This window comes from Brassica napus, chromosome C6, assembly GCF_020379485.1.
Source record: "Brassica napus cultivar Da-Ae chromosome C6, Da-Ae, whole genome shotgun sequence".
Classification (NCBI taxonomy): domain Eukaryota; kingdom Viridiplantae; phylum Streptophyta; class Magnoliopsida; order Brassicales; family Brassicaceae; genus Brassica; species Brassica napus.
Window position 1 is genome coordinate 44204971 of NC_063449.1, and position 15294 is coordinate 44220264.

General features: G+C 34.8%; 2 protein-coding genes across 6 annotated transcripts; one reads left to right on the forward strand and one right to left on the reverse strand.

Annotated features, from left to right (window-relative positions):
* Positions 1 to 1656: 1656 nt before the first annotated feature.
* Positions 1657 to 4118, reverse strand: LOC106405384 (protein LAZY 4). The gene is made up of 6 exons (XM_013845942.3): positions 3674 to 4118; positions 3513 to 3591; positions 2751 to 3349; positions 2504 to 2672; positions 2359 to 2419; positions 1657 to 2269 (listed from the first exon to the last, which is right to left on the reverse strand). The coding sequence occupies exons 1-5, from the start codon at positions 3677 to 3679 to the stop codon at positions 2400 to 2402; spliced, it is 873 nt and encodes a 290-aa protein (XP_013701396.2). The 5' UTR covers positions 3680 to 4118; the 3' UTR covers positions 1657 to 2269; positions 2359 to 2399.
* Positions 4119 to 4973: 855 nt separating this feature from the next.
* Positions 4974 to 10474, forward strand: LOC111207144 (glutathione S-transferase T2-like). 5 transcript variants are annotated; one of them, XM_048761378.1, is made up of 3 exons: positions 4974 to 5744; positions 5976 to 6485; positions 6568 to 10474. In XM_048761378.1, exon 3 carries the CDS (start codon positions 8452 to 8454, stop codon positions 9727 to 9729), a length of 1278 nt encoding a protein of 425 aa, XP_048617335.1. In that variant the 5' UTR covers positions 4974 to 5744; positions 5976 to 6485; positions 6568 to 8451; the 3' UTR covers positions 9730 to 10474. The 5 variants fall into 4 exon arrangements, with proteins under 5 accessions (XP_048617337.1, XP_048617335.1, XP_048617338.1 ...); XM_048761380.1 differs by having other exon boundaries at positions 4974 to 6485; positions 6568 to 6625; positions 7731 to 10474; XM_048761377.1 differs by having other exon boundaries at positions 4974 to 6485.
* The last annotated feature ends 4820 nt before the right edge of the window (positions 10475 to 15294 follow it).

Sequence of the window (15294 nt, forward strand, 5' to 3'; positions counted from 1 at the left end):
TAAAACTGTTATCACAAACAAAAAGCCATATAATTTTTTTTGTAACATGAAGATTCTATCCTAGGCAGAAATCTTTAATCTCAAACTCAAAACTACACCATGTAATATTAGTTTCATTCTAAGTGTCATTTAAATTCTAGAGCATTTAGGTTTTGTTTTTGATATTTTTTTTCGGTTAAGATATTGATACGCGAAGCAATTGTTTAGGACGCGTTTCTTTCTCTTAAATTATTTTTTTTCACCGCTCTCTAGAAAGTTCGCCGTTTCTCATATTTTCTGTGCTCCGGCGGTCGCCGCGTCCTCCTTTCGCGGTCGTCGGAGGCCTGCCTCCTTTTGTCTCCGCTTCTCCTCGTCTCTCCCTGTAGTCTTTTCTGTTTTGCGGCGGAGGGCAGCTAGACGAGTCAACCTCTTCCGGTCCAGATCCAAAGCTCACGTCGTAGATCTAGGAGGCTCTCGGTACGGTAAGTGGTGCTTGAGGACGGCGTTCGCCTTGTCGCACTTGTCTCCTCCTCTCGGTTGTGGTCTTTGTCCGGTGAGATTTTCCAGATCTCGTTTGGCTCTTCAGGTCAGGCGTCGCGTGGGTCGTCGGTGGTCTCTTCCAAGGGTTCTCCTCCTCCTTCAGTGTGGCTTGTGGCTGTCGTGGGGTTGGGGCTCTTCTCGGAGGTCCGGTCTAGAGCTTTCTGCTCCGGGCTCAAGTTTAGAGTTTTGTTTTCCACCGGTGGTCTCTGGTGGATTGCGTGGAGGCTTCTGAGGTTGGGTCTCGACTTTCCTCTTGATTGTCTCCGGTGGCGACGCTATGTGGTTAGCTTCGGTGCTCCACTTCAAAGCATGTCTTGCCGGTGGTGTGGCGCTCATCGCCCCTGTCTTTCCTCCATGTGCTTCTTGCAGGTACTATTGCTCTGATGTGGGTTGTAGTGATCGTTTTTGATTAGTGACAGGCTGTCAATTGGGCATTTGTGTTGTGCTCTCGTTCGATGTTAGCTGCTCCGGAGGTGTGTACCCTTCCGGTCCCTTTGTTCTATATGAACCTTCGGTTAAAAGGGTGTATACGGTCACGGTAGGCGGATTTGGAAGCAGCAATCTTCGAGTCTTCCTTTCGTACGAAGGCATCGTCGGATTGTGTCACTACCTAGTGCCGTCGGTCGTGGTTCGTGTCGGGTGGAGAGTCGGTTTGTGCTTGTGATTCTTTGGACTGGTTTGTGTTCGGTGGGTCTCTAGGAAGCTGTGAGCACCCTGCGTTCAAGGTTTGAGGAGGCCTTTCTCTCGGGCTCCTTCCTGCTCCGCTCCTGGTTCCCTGGTCTGAGCTTGCCTCATTGCCTTCTGTTGCTCTGACTTCATCTCTCACCATTAATGTGCTTATGTTCTTGTACTGAAACTTGTTGTTTATTTTTCTGCACTTCTACTAGTCATCTTGTAATTTCTGTCAAAAACCCAAAATTTTGGTATAATAAATTTAACATTTTACCAAAAAAAAAAACAATTAAGAGTCCTCATCACTCTATGGTTCAGGTTGTCTTCCACGATGACACTTTTAGAGCGGATAACCTCCTTATTTAGCAATATTCTAGTGACCATAGCCGATGAGAATAAAAAGGCATATTGTAGTGCCAAGTGTGGCACTTTGTTGGCTCTTAATCTTATGGAGAAAGGTGAGCAAGTAGTATCACAAGTTAAAAAAAACACTTGGATGAAAGTTTAGTCAATAGATTTAAGGTTGAAGAATACAGAGCCTCAACAATCCTAATTAAATGTATTTTTAATAATTTTAACTTAACTCATAGTTAAGGAACCCACCAAATTGATTTATGCTTGGAATCCATATAATTGCATGGCAATTCTGGTTGAAACGATGGTTGTCCTAATCTACTTGGATGCTTTCGTTTAGGACCCACACAGTTTGTGTGATTAACAACTTTATTGAATAAATATGACAGAACAGAACAAAGTGTAAAGAAAAAAAGAGAGTGACGAAGTCTTTATATAAAACTAAGGTTATCCACCTGAAAATACACAACTACATACATGTATGTATATATATAATTCTCTCCTTATATACACACATGTATGTACTCGTATAAATGTTTAATTTACTGTATTCCAATGTTTTAGTTTCCAGAACGTGTTTGGTTTTATGGACTCAAACATGCAAAAAAGAGAAACTCATGGGATCTACAGATACCCATAAACTTTCATCAGAAGGAAAAAGAAAATTGATTGAATCACTTCTTTTTGAATTTTCCGTGTCTTGATATGAATGAAGATCCTCTATCTGCAAAGACATAAGATCCAATATCAGATTCAGAATTAGAACAAGCAAAACTAATGAAATTAATATTCATTATTCAGTTTGATTATTACCTGTACTTTCTTGTAAGGACATGAAAAAGGGAGAAGTGGGATCAGATCTCAAGAACAATGACTACAACCAAAAGAAGAAGATCGAATCAGCTCATGAAACCATTTTTAGTTTTAATTTTAAGAAATCAAAAGATATGAAACTCACAATCAGAATCTGTTTTGACCCATTTACACCCATCGCTACTACTACTACTTCCTTCTTCTTCCTCATTCTTTAGTGAAAGCTGTTGCTCGTCTTGCACGTATTTCTTCATTGGTGTTTCCTTCGAGGGAGCTTGAGCATTAATCTTCTTGAGTAGCATCACCCTCAGTAACTGTGTATATCGTGTAAATAATGAGTTACATGAACAAAACACTTTAATTAGTACATTAAGTGAGCTTCAGTAAAATACCTTTTCCATTCTTGATTCTTGAAACGTGTCTCTCAAGATAGGTTTAGGAAGAGGAGAGAACCCTTCTGTACAGACAAACATCTTCTTGAGGAGATAAGAGACAGAGGTTTTGCTCAAATCTTTCTTAGTCTTCTTCTTCTTACTGTTACTCTCTGTAGAAATGGCTTTGCATCTTCCCAAGATAACACTGATCGTACGCTCAATGTCTTCTTCGTTCTCATCACAATCTCCACCACCACCAGAAAGAGCGTTGCTGATTCGTCTATCGACTTCAAGACTCGAAGGACAATTCAAGAATCTATCCAGAGGAAGATTCGCAAGTTCTCTATTCACATCGGACTTCCTCTTCTTGTTCTTTCTTGTCAAGAGCTTCGTCAGCTCCTTCTGAAGTTTCCCAACTTCCTCCGGAGTGAAATCTTCTAGGTCACCGGAGGGTGAAAGATCTTGATCTCTATCTTGCGCTTGACCTTCCACGTGCACGTTAGAGGGCTTCTCTTCTTGAACAGTCTCTATTGGTGTTTGCTCTTTGGCCACACTACCGAACGTTCCAATCGCAAGTAGTCCATGAGGCCAGTCGCTGAACTCCTCTCGTGGTTGATCTATGATTTACAAACATAATAAAATAAAAATTATGAGAGAGCCAGTTAATTGGGAGGGTTGCTTTGCACATGTTTCAAGTAGACAACAACTTTGGTAGATTAAAAGGTTTGTTCCAACGGTAAGTAGACAATAGAATCTAAGTTTGTGTAAACTTTAACTTACGAGAAGAAGCAGAGGATGTACTTGGTCTATGAGTGTTCCCTTGTTTCCCATGTAGCTTGTTCTGCATCCATCCAAAGAGCTGAAAAAAAACATTTATGAGTACTTATGTTTATTTTCAGACACCATTTGAGATATCAATGAATATGAGTAATGAAACTAACCTTCATGTTTTAGTAGTGACCACCACGAATAAGAAGAAGCAGGAAAAATGTGGAAAAGGCTATATAACTAGGGTTCTCGATGAATCAAGAAGCTTAAATACAAATAGGAATGCAAAAATAAGATCTTTGAATATATTCTTTTGATGAATCAAGAAGCTTAAATACAAGTAGGAATGCAAAAATAAGATCTTTGAATATATATTTTTGATGAATTTGATGGTTTCAAGTTCCAAAAATTGACGGTCTTAGTTCTTCGTCCAGATTCACTTCTTCAAAAAGAATAATGAAGAAGGAAATATTTTTTTTTTGTAGTAAACTGTGTATTTGTTTTGTTAACTTCTGTTCAGATCACCCTCTTCTTTATACAGCTCACGACGTACGACTCATATCCCCATGCAAACCATGGAAGTCCAACGAAACATTCTTCCGTGCATATTTAATTCGTATTATAGCTTAACTTAATTTTTTTAAAATGTAGTTTTTTTTTTTGCTAAATAAAATGTAGTTAATAACTTAGTATTATAAAATGATTAACTAATATACTTAAAATATTGATTTTGTATCGGAGAGAACGTCACGGCTTTGATCATAGTTCATATAAACGGCACTTCGTATGATGAAGTCTCCTATATCTTTTTACCATATTTCGACTATCTATAAAAGGAGAAAAAGAGTTACGTTGAATCCCTAGAAAAGTATTTGTTTTGTCATTGACTGGTTACTATGTTGACACGAAGATATAGAGGCTTGTACACATTTTGTTATTTGCGTGTTATTTTCGTCTAGTTTATCATTTTTTCTTGTGATCATATGAGATATCGTTATGTTATGTATGTTGGCTACTTGGCGTGTTCCTCTAATTAAGTGCACGCAAAAGTTACCATTAAAGCTTCAATTGGTGACCCGAAAATGAGTATAAAAAAGTTGGACAAAATTTTATTTAAAGAACTGAATTGGAAAAAAAATTAAATATGGAAGAATAATCGTTCTTTATCAAATTTGGAAGAGGAAAATACTCTTCATTAATTCATCAATATATGAGAAACGCAGAAGGATATATATGGTGGGGCCTATATATTCTAAATTTGACAAAAAAAATCAACTTAATTAGTATCAATTTTGAGGAACAACAAATTAATCATCATTTTTTTAAAAAAATATGGCCACCAATCGAAGCCTAACAGTTTTTTTTTAAATGATATTATTTTCTAGAATATTTTATTTGTAATGGGTTTGTGCGGATGGAATATACTCCTTTACTTAAAATGTTTTAGAAAATACTTGATGCTTCAAACAACATTTCTTACGTTTTTGACATTTATTAAGCCTTAAAATTTATTTTAAATTAACTTCAACTTTATTAGAAATCGTTTACAAATAATATGTTATTGTATTTTTATAATTAGTTAACTTACTTATTTTAATATGGGGTTTTAAAGAAAATAGATATATATATATATAATATACATTGCCAATGTTCAAAACTAAAAATTATACATGAAAATATATAAACAGATGGTAAATCTGGTAAATGAAAAGGTCGCAGAAAAGGAATGTTGGTAAATTGTATGAAACAGCTATCGTTTTAATACTTTCAAAACTAAAAAAAAAAAAGCAAAACAATCGCTTTTTAATTTGTGACCTCATTCGAGTTCATGATAAAAAATTTCTGATCCACTCGTAAGTCTAATATAAAATTCTAGAGAATTTCAGAAAATTCTAAGAGGGAAAGAGACAGAAAGAAAGGGTGAAAATTTTAAAGGCAAACCCCCACGAAAGAACTCGTGCCATTGTCCCCTTAGACCAACCGCAACGGTCGGTTTATTGAGTACTTAGCTCGCGGTTTTAGGAAAAATAGAATTAAAAAAATTTAATTAAGTACGGTTTATTAAGGACCGTAACTTAATTAGAAGGCTGGAAGGATTGAATCCTTACCGACGTGTCATCCCTTCCCCGGTTCGATGTCGGGATGAATTTGGTTCAGGGAAAAAAAAATTAAACGCGAAGGAGATTAAAAAAAAAAAAGCTCCGGGCGATCGAAGAGGCGACAGACGACTTGGTGATATCGAAGGTAAATCGAAGCCTCCTATCGTTCGTTTATGGATTTGTTTTGGTCGGATGTTGTTCTCCTCGAGATTTAGGGTTTCTTTTCAGTTTTAAATCGATTTGGGGATATTTCGATTGAAGTTAGGGTTTCGAATGATTTGGGGATGACGATTCGAATTGATTAGGCTTTGAATACGATTTTGTTTTCCTTCGATTGATTTAGTATTGATGTTTAATTTCCATCTTATTCTCTCAGGTTACGGAATCATGGGCCAAGATTATAGCTATAGCCAACCGTCGTCTTCAGAAGTGAGTTTAACTTGGCTTCTTCAAGAAGAAGCAGATGTGTATGCCGATGAAGCTCAGAGTAGGTTGAACCTTCAAGTCCCTGTTCAGTACGTTCCTCAACCTGATGTCGAAGAAGGAATCCCGAAGACATGTTACTGTGGTGGTGACCCTGTAGTCGCAACATCTTACACACCGAGATATCCAGGGAGAAGGTATTTCACATGTCAGAACGTAGACGACGACGACTGCCATGTTTGGAAGTGGTGGGATGTGGCCGTTACGGAGGAGTTGAGTGACATTCAGACACAACTTAGGCAGCTCAAGGACCAAGGTAACGAGAGTGAGGAGAAAGTGGTTAAGCTTAAGGAGACAGTTTGTGAGCTAGCTAAGAAGAATTCAGGGGTTACCACGGGCTTCCACTTGCTTTGTTGTTTAATTGGTGGTCTCGTAATAGCTCTCCTGCTTATGTGTCTGCCGGGTTAGTTCTATACTTGTGCTTGTGCTTAGTGTTTCTTAAGTTATTTAAAAGCTTTTAACTGTTTCGTGTAATGTGTGATCAGGGGCAGGGTCCAAAGCTTGAAGCGGGAGTGTCTCACCTCGACACTGTGTATATAAAAGGTACTAACTGTAACAACTTCCATCTTTCTTGTTGTTTTTGATAAGTATAGTTACCAAGTAACTACTCGGATTTGATAACTTGAAATGTTTTAAGAGTTGAAAAATTAAATGAAAAATGTTTTCTATCTTCCTAACCTCTCCGATTTGATTGGTGTTAAATGATAATTTTAAATGCTAGTGAATTTCTATCTACCTTTCTTTAACTTGTGTGTACTTGAAAACTTTAAATCCTCTACTTAAAGGCTCTGTGTTAGTAGTTGAGTAACACAGAGTTATATCTAGTAAACCATGGATACCCCTAGTTTTGTTAACCTCCTCAATAGCCAAAATCCCGTTGATCTTGATGCACCTGAACATGTTTGGATGAGTAGCCAGAGTTCAAATGTTAAGGAGAGGCGTAAGTGGTCTCCCAAAGAGGATAAAATCCTGATTGGGGCTTGGCTTAACACAAGCAAAGACGCTGTGGTGAGCAATGAGCAGAAAGCTGACGCTTTCTGGAAGAGAATCGTTGATTACTACAATGCAAGCCCTCTCTTGGTTGGGACAGCACCTAGGGAGCTCGGTCAGTGCAAGCAGCGGTGGGCGAGGATTAACGAGGGCGTCTGTAAGTTCGTTGGCTGCTACGACGCGGCTCTGAGGTGCCAGAGTAGTGGTCAAAACGAGGATGACGTGATGAAAGCTGCCTTGGACTTCTACTACAACGACCACTCCATCAAGTTCAACCTCGAACATGCTTGGAGGGAGCTCCGGCATGACAGTAAATGGTGCTCAACCTATCTGCCTAAGGAGGGGCCTAAGGAGAAGCGCAAGCAAGTGTTGGAGGTTGATGGAGATGAGGAAGTGAGAGAACCTGAAGCAAGACCTATCGGGGTAAAGGCTGCAAAAGCTGTTCTAAAGAGGAAGAAGAGCAGTAAGGAACTTGAGTTGTCAAAGTTAGAGGCCCTGTTTGAAATAAAACAGAAACTCTCTAACCAAAAAATCCTAGAACGTTTGATAGCCAAACAAGACCCCCTCTCTGAGATGGAAACATCACTTAAAAACAAACTAATGTCTGAGATGTTACAGTAAGGTATGTTTATAGTTTTGAATATAATTTCACTTGCAGGGTCACGGGTGCATTTTAGACTTGTCACATTTTGAGGACATGTGAAGCCAGCTCACGGGTGAAGTAAGCTCACGGGTTCCTCTGTCATGACTTGTCCTTTCATCTCTAATTTGGCCTTATGTACTTCTATAAGTTGGCGTAAAGCCTCGGTTTAGGTAGCACTTGTAGTTCACTTGTTTCTTTAGCTTTCTGTGTACTTGAAAACCGTTGTATTGGCGTGAAGCCTCGGCTTGTATTGACATAACTCCAGCACTTTGTATCAGTTGTAAGCAGGTACTTGTTTCTTTGTTATCTATGTATGGCTTGTGGTTCTTTCGGATTGTATTAATGTGATCAGCTTCGTGTATCGCTTGTGAATTTTAAACAAATTTAAATAAAAAAAAATTACAAAGCATATGGAACTCACTTGAGAATTTTAAACAATTTAAAAAAAAAAATTGCAAAGCATATGGAACTCACTTGAGAATTTTAAACAATTTTAAAAAAAAAATTACAAAGCATATGTCTTCACTTGTGAATTTTTTAAAAAAAATTTTTACAAAGAATATGTCTTCACTTGTGAATTTTAAACAATTTTTTAAAAATATATACAACATTTTAGCAAACTATTTAGATAACAGAAGTCTTCACTTGTAAAATTTACAACACAAGTGTTTTTTTAAACAAAAAATTAATTAACAATCTTCATTTTCAGTGAAGGATTACGAAGTAAACACACAAAATGTCATCATCTTCATCCGACGAACTCGAAGAAAGACTAGAAGAAGTTTTTGACGACATTTTGGAGGACACATACAACAACATAGTGGATTCCCATCACAATAACCCAGTTAGACGTCTTTATATAGAACGCGATCGAGAAACGGGACACGAACGTTTATGGAATGATTACTTCTGCGAGAATTCGACTTTTCCCCCCAACTTATTCAGACGTCGTTTCCGCATGAACAAAGACTTATTCATGCATATTGTCCATCGCCTTTCAGAGGACGTCCCTTTCTTTCGTCAGTCAAGAGATGCAACCGGGAGGCCCGGTCTTTCTCCACTACAAAAATGTACGGCTGCTATTCGTCTCCTCGCTTATGGTTCTGCAGCTGACGCAGTTGACGAGTATCTTCGACTTGGTGAATCCACGGCACTTTTGTGTTTACATAAGTTCACAGAAAACATAATACGGTTATTTGGAGATGAGTATCTACGAAGACCAACTCCAGAGGATCTTCAACGACTACTTGATATTGGAGAGATACGCGGCTTTCCTGGAATGGTAGGAAGCATCGATTGTATGCATTGGGAGTGGAAAAATTGTCCAACCTCTTGGAAAGGACAATACACACGTGGATCCGGAAAACCGACAATTGTCTTGGAGGCAGTAGCTTCACAAGATCTTTGGATATGGCACGCTTTTTTTGGTTCTCCAGGTACTTTGAACGATATTAACGTCCTTGATCGATCACCTGTTTTTGATGACATTTTACAAGGTCGAGCACCAAGAGTTCAGTACGTGGTCAACGGACACCAGTATGATTTGGCGTACTACCTCACAGACGGCATATATCCAAAATGGTCAACATTTATCCAATCTATCTCCCTCCCGCAAGGTCCTAAAGCAGAGTTATTTGCTAAATGTCAAGAAGCGACTCGAAAAGATGTTGAGCGGGCTTTTGGAGTTTTGCAAGCTCGATTTGCGATTGTGAAAAACCCGGCTCTTACATTAGACAAGACTAAAGTTGGGAAGATTATGAGAGCATGTATCATACTACACAATATGATAGTCGAATATGAACGAGACGGATACACTCAGTACAATATATCTGAGTTTGAAGAAGGAGATGGAAGCAGAAGTTCTCAGGTAGATATGTCCTACAGTACCGAGACGTCTACAAATCTCGATAATATGGTTGGCATTCGGACTCATGTTCGCGATAGGCGTATACATGAACAACTAAAAAACGATTTAATCGAAAATGTTTGGAACAAATTTGGTGATCAAAATTAATAATTGTTGTATGTTTCTTTTAATCATGAAATCAGTAATTATTGTATTTTTATATTTTTTTATGCAATAATTTTTTTTTTTCAATTTTTAAAAAAATATATTATTATTTTATTCCTAAGGACTTCTGATTGGATAACACTATTGGACGTAAGATTAAGACAATAATCCTTAACTATTCAAAAGTAAAAAAATAATACTTTTTAACTCCTAAGGACTCCTAATACAAGTACACCAATGCATATGCTCTTACCTCTGGATTTCAAGATCTCAATCTCTCTATACACTATCTTTAACTTCCATCAAATAACTGAGTCACAGGATCGGGAGCTTGCAGTCAAGTGGTGGATAAAAATTTGGGAAGTCACCACATTTCAGGTTCGATCCACCTGTCATGCGAAACTAAGTCACATTTTTTTGGTCATTCTACACGGATATGGGCTACTGCATTTCTGCCCATTTGAATACCCGGAAAAAGGTCTATCCGTGGACTGCACCTCCCACTTGGAGATTAGGTATGTATCTTTAATAGATTCAGATTTAACTCTTTTTTTCTCAAAAAAAATAACAGAGTCATGGACTCACAAATATAATGTTATGGACGTGCAACTCATTTTATATATTTAACTTTGATAACCGTGGAGATTCTAAAAGTTTTTTTGGTCCAAAAATTAATTTCACGAGGCCCATAAAAATCCGGATTTTCTTTCTACTTTAACTCATTTTATCTTTTAATGGCAATCTAATCATCTATATTATTACACTTCTGATGGTGCCACGTTACTGTTACAATATATGTATTTATTTTTTTCTATAGTATATCAAAATTTAAACTAATTATGGAATTTATATATATGACCATACGAAACCTTTAACTTGAGGGGTTATGGTCTAGTAGTGATTAACTTGAGATCAAAAGTCTAATACGGTGAAACCACCAGGATTCGAGTTCCGGCCATTGGAGAATTAACTTTTCGGCATTGTCAGAGCCAGAGGACTGACACATGGCAACACGTGACTAGTCTGGACTACTTTTGTAGGGCTAAGATACCGTTGTATAATTAAAAAAAAAAACTTTTTTTTACTCTGATTTATTATGATCTTACAATTATCAGAAATATTAAATAGACGGTTCGACAACCGATAATATTATCTGCCTTATGAAGATTTACACTTAACTGCATCATCTGATCCGTCCTATGAAGATACACGCCTGACCGAATTTACTTCCACCATGTTGAAGATCCTTTGTAAGCCTTTCTTCCGTAGTCTGCATAATTTTCTAATAATCGCTTTCGCCGAAAATTAAAATCTGGATTTCATGTAATGTGCAATCTGCAAAAAATTGTATAGTCTGAGATTCGAATTCCAGATTTTGGTGCACAAGCATTCAAATCTTAATCACTAGGACACACGGTCTTTCCACCAACCATACGAAACCTTTGTAGACCATATGTGTGTACATCTCACCAAAATCGATATTGATTTAGTGGTTTGACTAAGATGGTGATTGTTACCATAAAGTATTTGATGACTGATAATGCATCTATAAGCATTATCCATTTGATATATTTTTAAAAGATTTGTTTAAATATAAGAATTTAAACAATATTAAATCTTTCGCTTTTTTAATATGTGATATCTCCGTTCCTAAAACATAATATTAATTAGGAATTGTAAATATAACATGGTGAGTTGATTGTTCTGAAAATACTAGTAGACGTGAGCACTGATTAGTAATCTTAGAGCATCATTATCGCCGTATACTAACAAGAGTTTTAAAGTATGGATCCCGCAGAGTTCACTAAAAATGTATGTAGAAATAGCGAGATAAAAGACGTTTTCGGTCTGTTTTTAGTGATGTTTGCGGATCCTACTGACACATGGCAGTCCGCAATTAGTTCTTTCTTTAAAAAAAAAATAATAATAGAAAACACAAAATGATTTATGCAATAATGGTGCTCTTGTGTTATGGCAAAAAGACGGAGTAGTTCTTTGCTTCACTGTTTTAAATCACATGATTATGCAATACAATTCTCAAATATTTTTCAAATCCGTAATATAAATAAATAAAAAACACAATCCTGAAATGTTTATTATTTGCACGTAGGACTGAGAACTGAGAAGTGTGATGAAAAGAAAGGAGACAAAGGGAAAGCAATAAAAAGCAGTTCGCTTTATCTTCGGAAGCTTGAGCCCACCACGCCACTCCCAATCACGTTGATTCTTGTCAAATAGACATTCGCCACATCATTCTTATCTTTTGTCCATTTGTCTGAAATCGAACAACTACTTTGGTTTTATTTAGATGATGATTGTTTACATTAGTTTTTCGTTTTTAGATTTTGGATCGTGGTTTTTAAGTTTTAGATTTTGGTTTTTGATTTTCAGCTTTTGATTTTGGTTTTTAGTTTTTAGATTTTGGTTTTGCTTTTAGTTTTTTTTTATAAAATAAGCAATACATTGTTTTAAAATAATATTTTTTTAATTACCATTAAAATTTATCAAAAAATAGTGGCTGTTATTTAAAATAAAAACATCACCATGTTTTAAATTATTTTATTTTAAGTGTTATACTTAAATATAATTAATAAAATATCTATAAACTATAAAAATTAAAATATTTAAAAATTTTGAAACTATTTATAAATTTTATTATATAAAATATTTTTTGTTTTTTAGAACTTGAATGGCTATTTTTCAAATTAATATAATATATTGTATTAATAAAATATTTTAAATTTTATAATTTTTAGTTGTTGTTTATTATGTATAATAATATTATTCAATAATTTGTTTATAGATATTAAGAATTAATTGGCTACAACTAATACTAAAATTATCTATATTTATTTACATATATGAAACACATTAATGAGTTTACATTAATGTTAAATGATAAAAAAAATTGTATGGGAATTTTATCTTTATGAAAATATTATTTACTTAATTATTAATTAATTAAAATATAGTATTTTATACAAAATAAAAAAAATTAGTTTTTATATTGAAAACCCACGAAAGTTGGTCTTTAGCTTTTCTTCATAAATTGGTTGAAATTTTGAAAAACTAGTTTCCCTAAATTTTAGGGAATCTATTTGTTAAAAATTTGATTGGCAAGTGAAAAATTTGATTGGCAAGTGATATGGTTTTTACAAAAACAAAAACTAAAAGCTAAAACTTGATTGGATAAAAAATGATTTTTACAAAAGCAAAAACTAAAAACTAAAACAAAAACTACAAATAATCAACCTCTTAGGCTCCAATGGTAACATCAGATTGAACGGTGCGGGACAAACGGTATAACTGCGGTGCGATTCTAATAGTTATAAAAACACATAGATATATGGTATATGTAAAGATTTTTGTTACTATTAACGGTTGGACGGTTCAGAACGGTTAAAACATTTGGAGCCTTAGGGTGTGACTGTACAGTCTTTGTAATAAATATTTTGGAGTAAAACAATTTACTCAAAGTTCAGCTGAAGTGTTACCAATCAGGTTGACTATTATTATTTTATTTTTATTCTGTGTACTATTGATTAAGTGGAAAATTACTTTTGTATTGACAAGAAAAATACAAATAATGCTACTTTTTGTTTTTCTTTCATTTTTCTACCTTTTAATATTTACTCTATTTTCACAAGTATAATAACTCTGCATTACTCCAAATTTTTCCACTCATAACCTTAGAAAAATTACTTTATTAATAAGTTACTAGAATATTACTTTTACAAGAGATTATAAATGAGTTGCTCAAAAAAAAAAAGAGATTATAAATGAATAAAATGTCGAGAAAAACGTGTATTGAGCTAACAGGTAAAGGCTACGGTGCCTCCAAATATGTAAAGCCTTTTCCCTCCACAGTTTGTTTTACGTTCATATTAATTAATAGTTGTTTCTTTGGAATATCACAGTTTTCTTACTGTATGAATGATACTCTAGTTTATGCACACAAAAGAAAAACCACATAACTTAGTACTCAAAGAAAATGCTTAAGTAATAATAAAACAATATTCTATATATCAAATACATTGTTATATGTAATATATTGATAACAAAATCGTTTTTATTTACAGATTCTGGTATATTTCCTAGGCATCCAGGTAATATCAAATGAATCTGTATCAAAACACTTAGTTTATTGAAAACTATTCATGCCTTTGATTATTAATTAGTACTTGAATCACTTCTCTATGATTATCATTTTATAATATTATTACTAAACACGCCACAAATCTCAGACCAAAATATACAGCGAAAATTTGTTGCAATTTCTAAACATCATTACAACAAAATATTTATACATTAGAAAATATCTAAATAAAACATATTCACTGTAGTTTTAGTAAGCAGATCAAGTTGACATTCATATAGTTTTGAATACTGATAAATAATGTGTCTATACAGTACACATAAATATATAGACTTACTTATAGAGGGGGTTATCTAATTCCAATAGCGTTTCATGTTACTAAATGAACTAGCATCATTGGAGGAAACATGCATATCTTATTTGTCCCCACAAAAACTTCGGTTTTACTTCAACTTCTTCCTTCGCCTTCTTCTCTTTTATCTCTTCTGGTTGTACTATTATTTAATTATCACTCGTATCTTCAGCAAAATCGAGACTTAATTAATTAAATACTAATCGGAGCGTTTGTGGCGACTTGACTATTTTGTCCCATATACCCATTTTAGGGGTTCTTAATTATTCGTTAATACTTTTCATCAATAAAATGTGTTAAAGATACTCCGTTAAGAGACCTGAACATTTATGTTTTCTATTGCAAGTCTCTTATTTAAGAGTTTTTTAAAAAAATTATTAAACAATTTTTTATTAAACTTAATTTTTTTTTTATTAAATAAAACATAGTAAAAGATAATATTTTAAACATAGATTTTTAAATAAAAACATGAAAACAAAGATTAGTAGGGATATCTGTAGAACGGTAAAATTTTCAAAGGTTTGATCAAAGTGTTGATCAAAATATTGATCAAATGTATCATCAATTGACCATTCTAAAGTGTTTTGCGAGGAAGAAGCCATATAGAAATTGTTTTTAATGGTTTTGTGATCAAAATTTGTGATCAAGAGAAGGAGAGAACGTGAACTTGTTTAGATCAGAATGTGTTTGGTCGTTTTGTTTGGTGAGATTATAATCCTATTAACCACACACAATTATAATCCAATTAACCACACACAATTATAATCCTATCAACAAGTAATGAAACAAATTGTTGATTGCTGAAAGAAACTTAGTTTGAAGACGAAAGAGTACTCAGCCTCCCAACAGAACTGATGTCGTCCATGAGCTTCAAAGATTTGACTCTTAACTTTCACCGATCCTTTAAGAATACAAACCAAAGATTCCCACATATTCATGTTCAGCGAATCTCCAACAAACGCAAGCCTTCTTTCTGTAATCATCTCCAGCAATTTGCCACCATTCAACCTTTTATATATAAATACATGCAACACCAACCATATAAGACAAAGTACTAGACTTTAAAGTCAAAATTAAAAGTTTTATCCTTTTACCTTGGTAAAATGCATTGCTTTGGCTT

Excerpts from the sequence above, each read along its gene's own strand:
- LOC106405384 (XM_013845942.3), bottom strand. Across the intron at positions 3,350-3,512 it reads TACATCCTCTGCTTCTTCTC|ATCAACCACGAGAGGAGTTC; the intron begins GTAAGTTAAAGT and ends TGTAAATCATAG. Across the intron at positions 2,673-2,750 it reads AAGAATCAAGAATGGAAAAG|TTACTGAGGGTGATGCTACT; the intron begins GTATTTTACTGA and ends CGATATACACAG.
- LOC111207144 (XM_048761377.1), top strand. The coding sequence starts at position 8,452 with ATGTCATCATCTTCATCCGACGAACTCGAAGAAAGACTAGAAGAAGTT.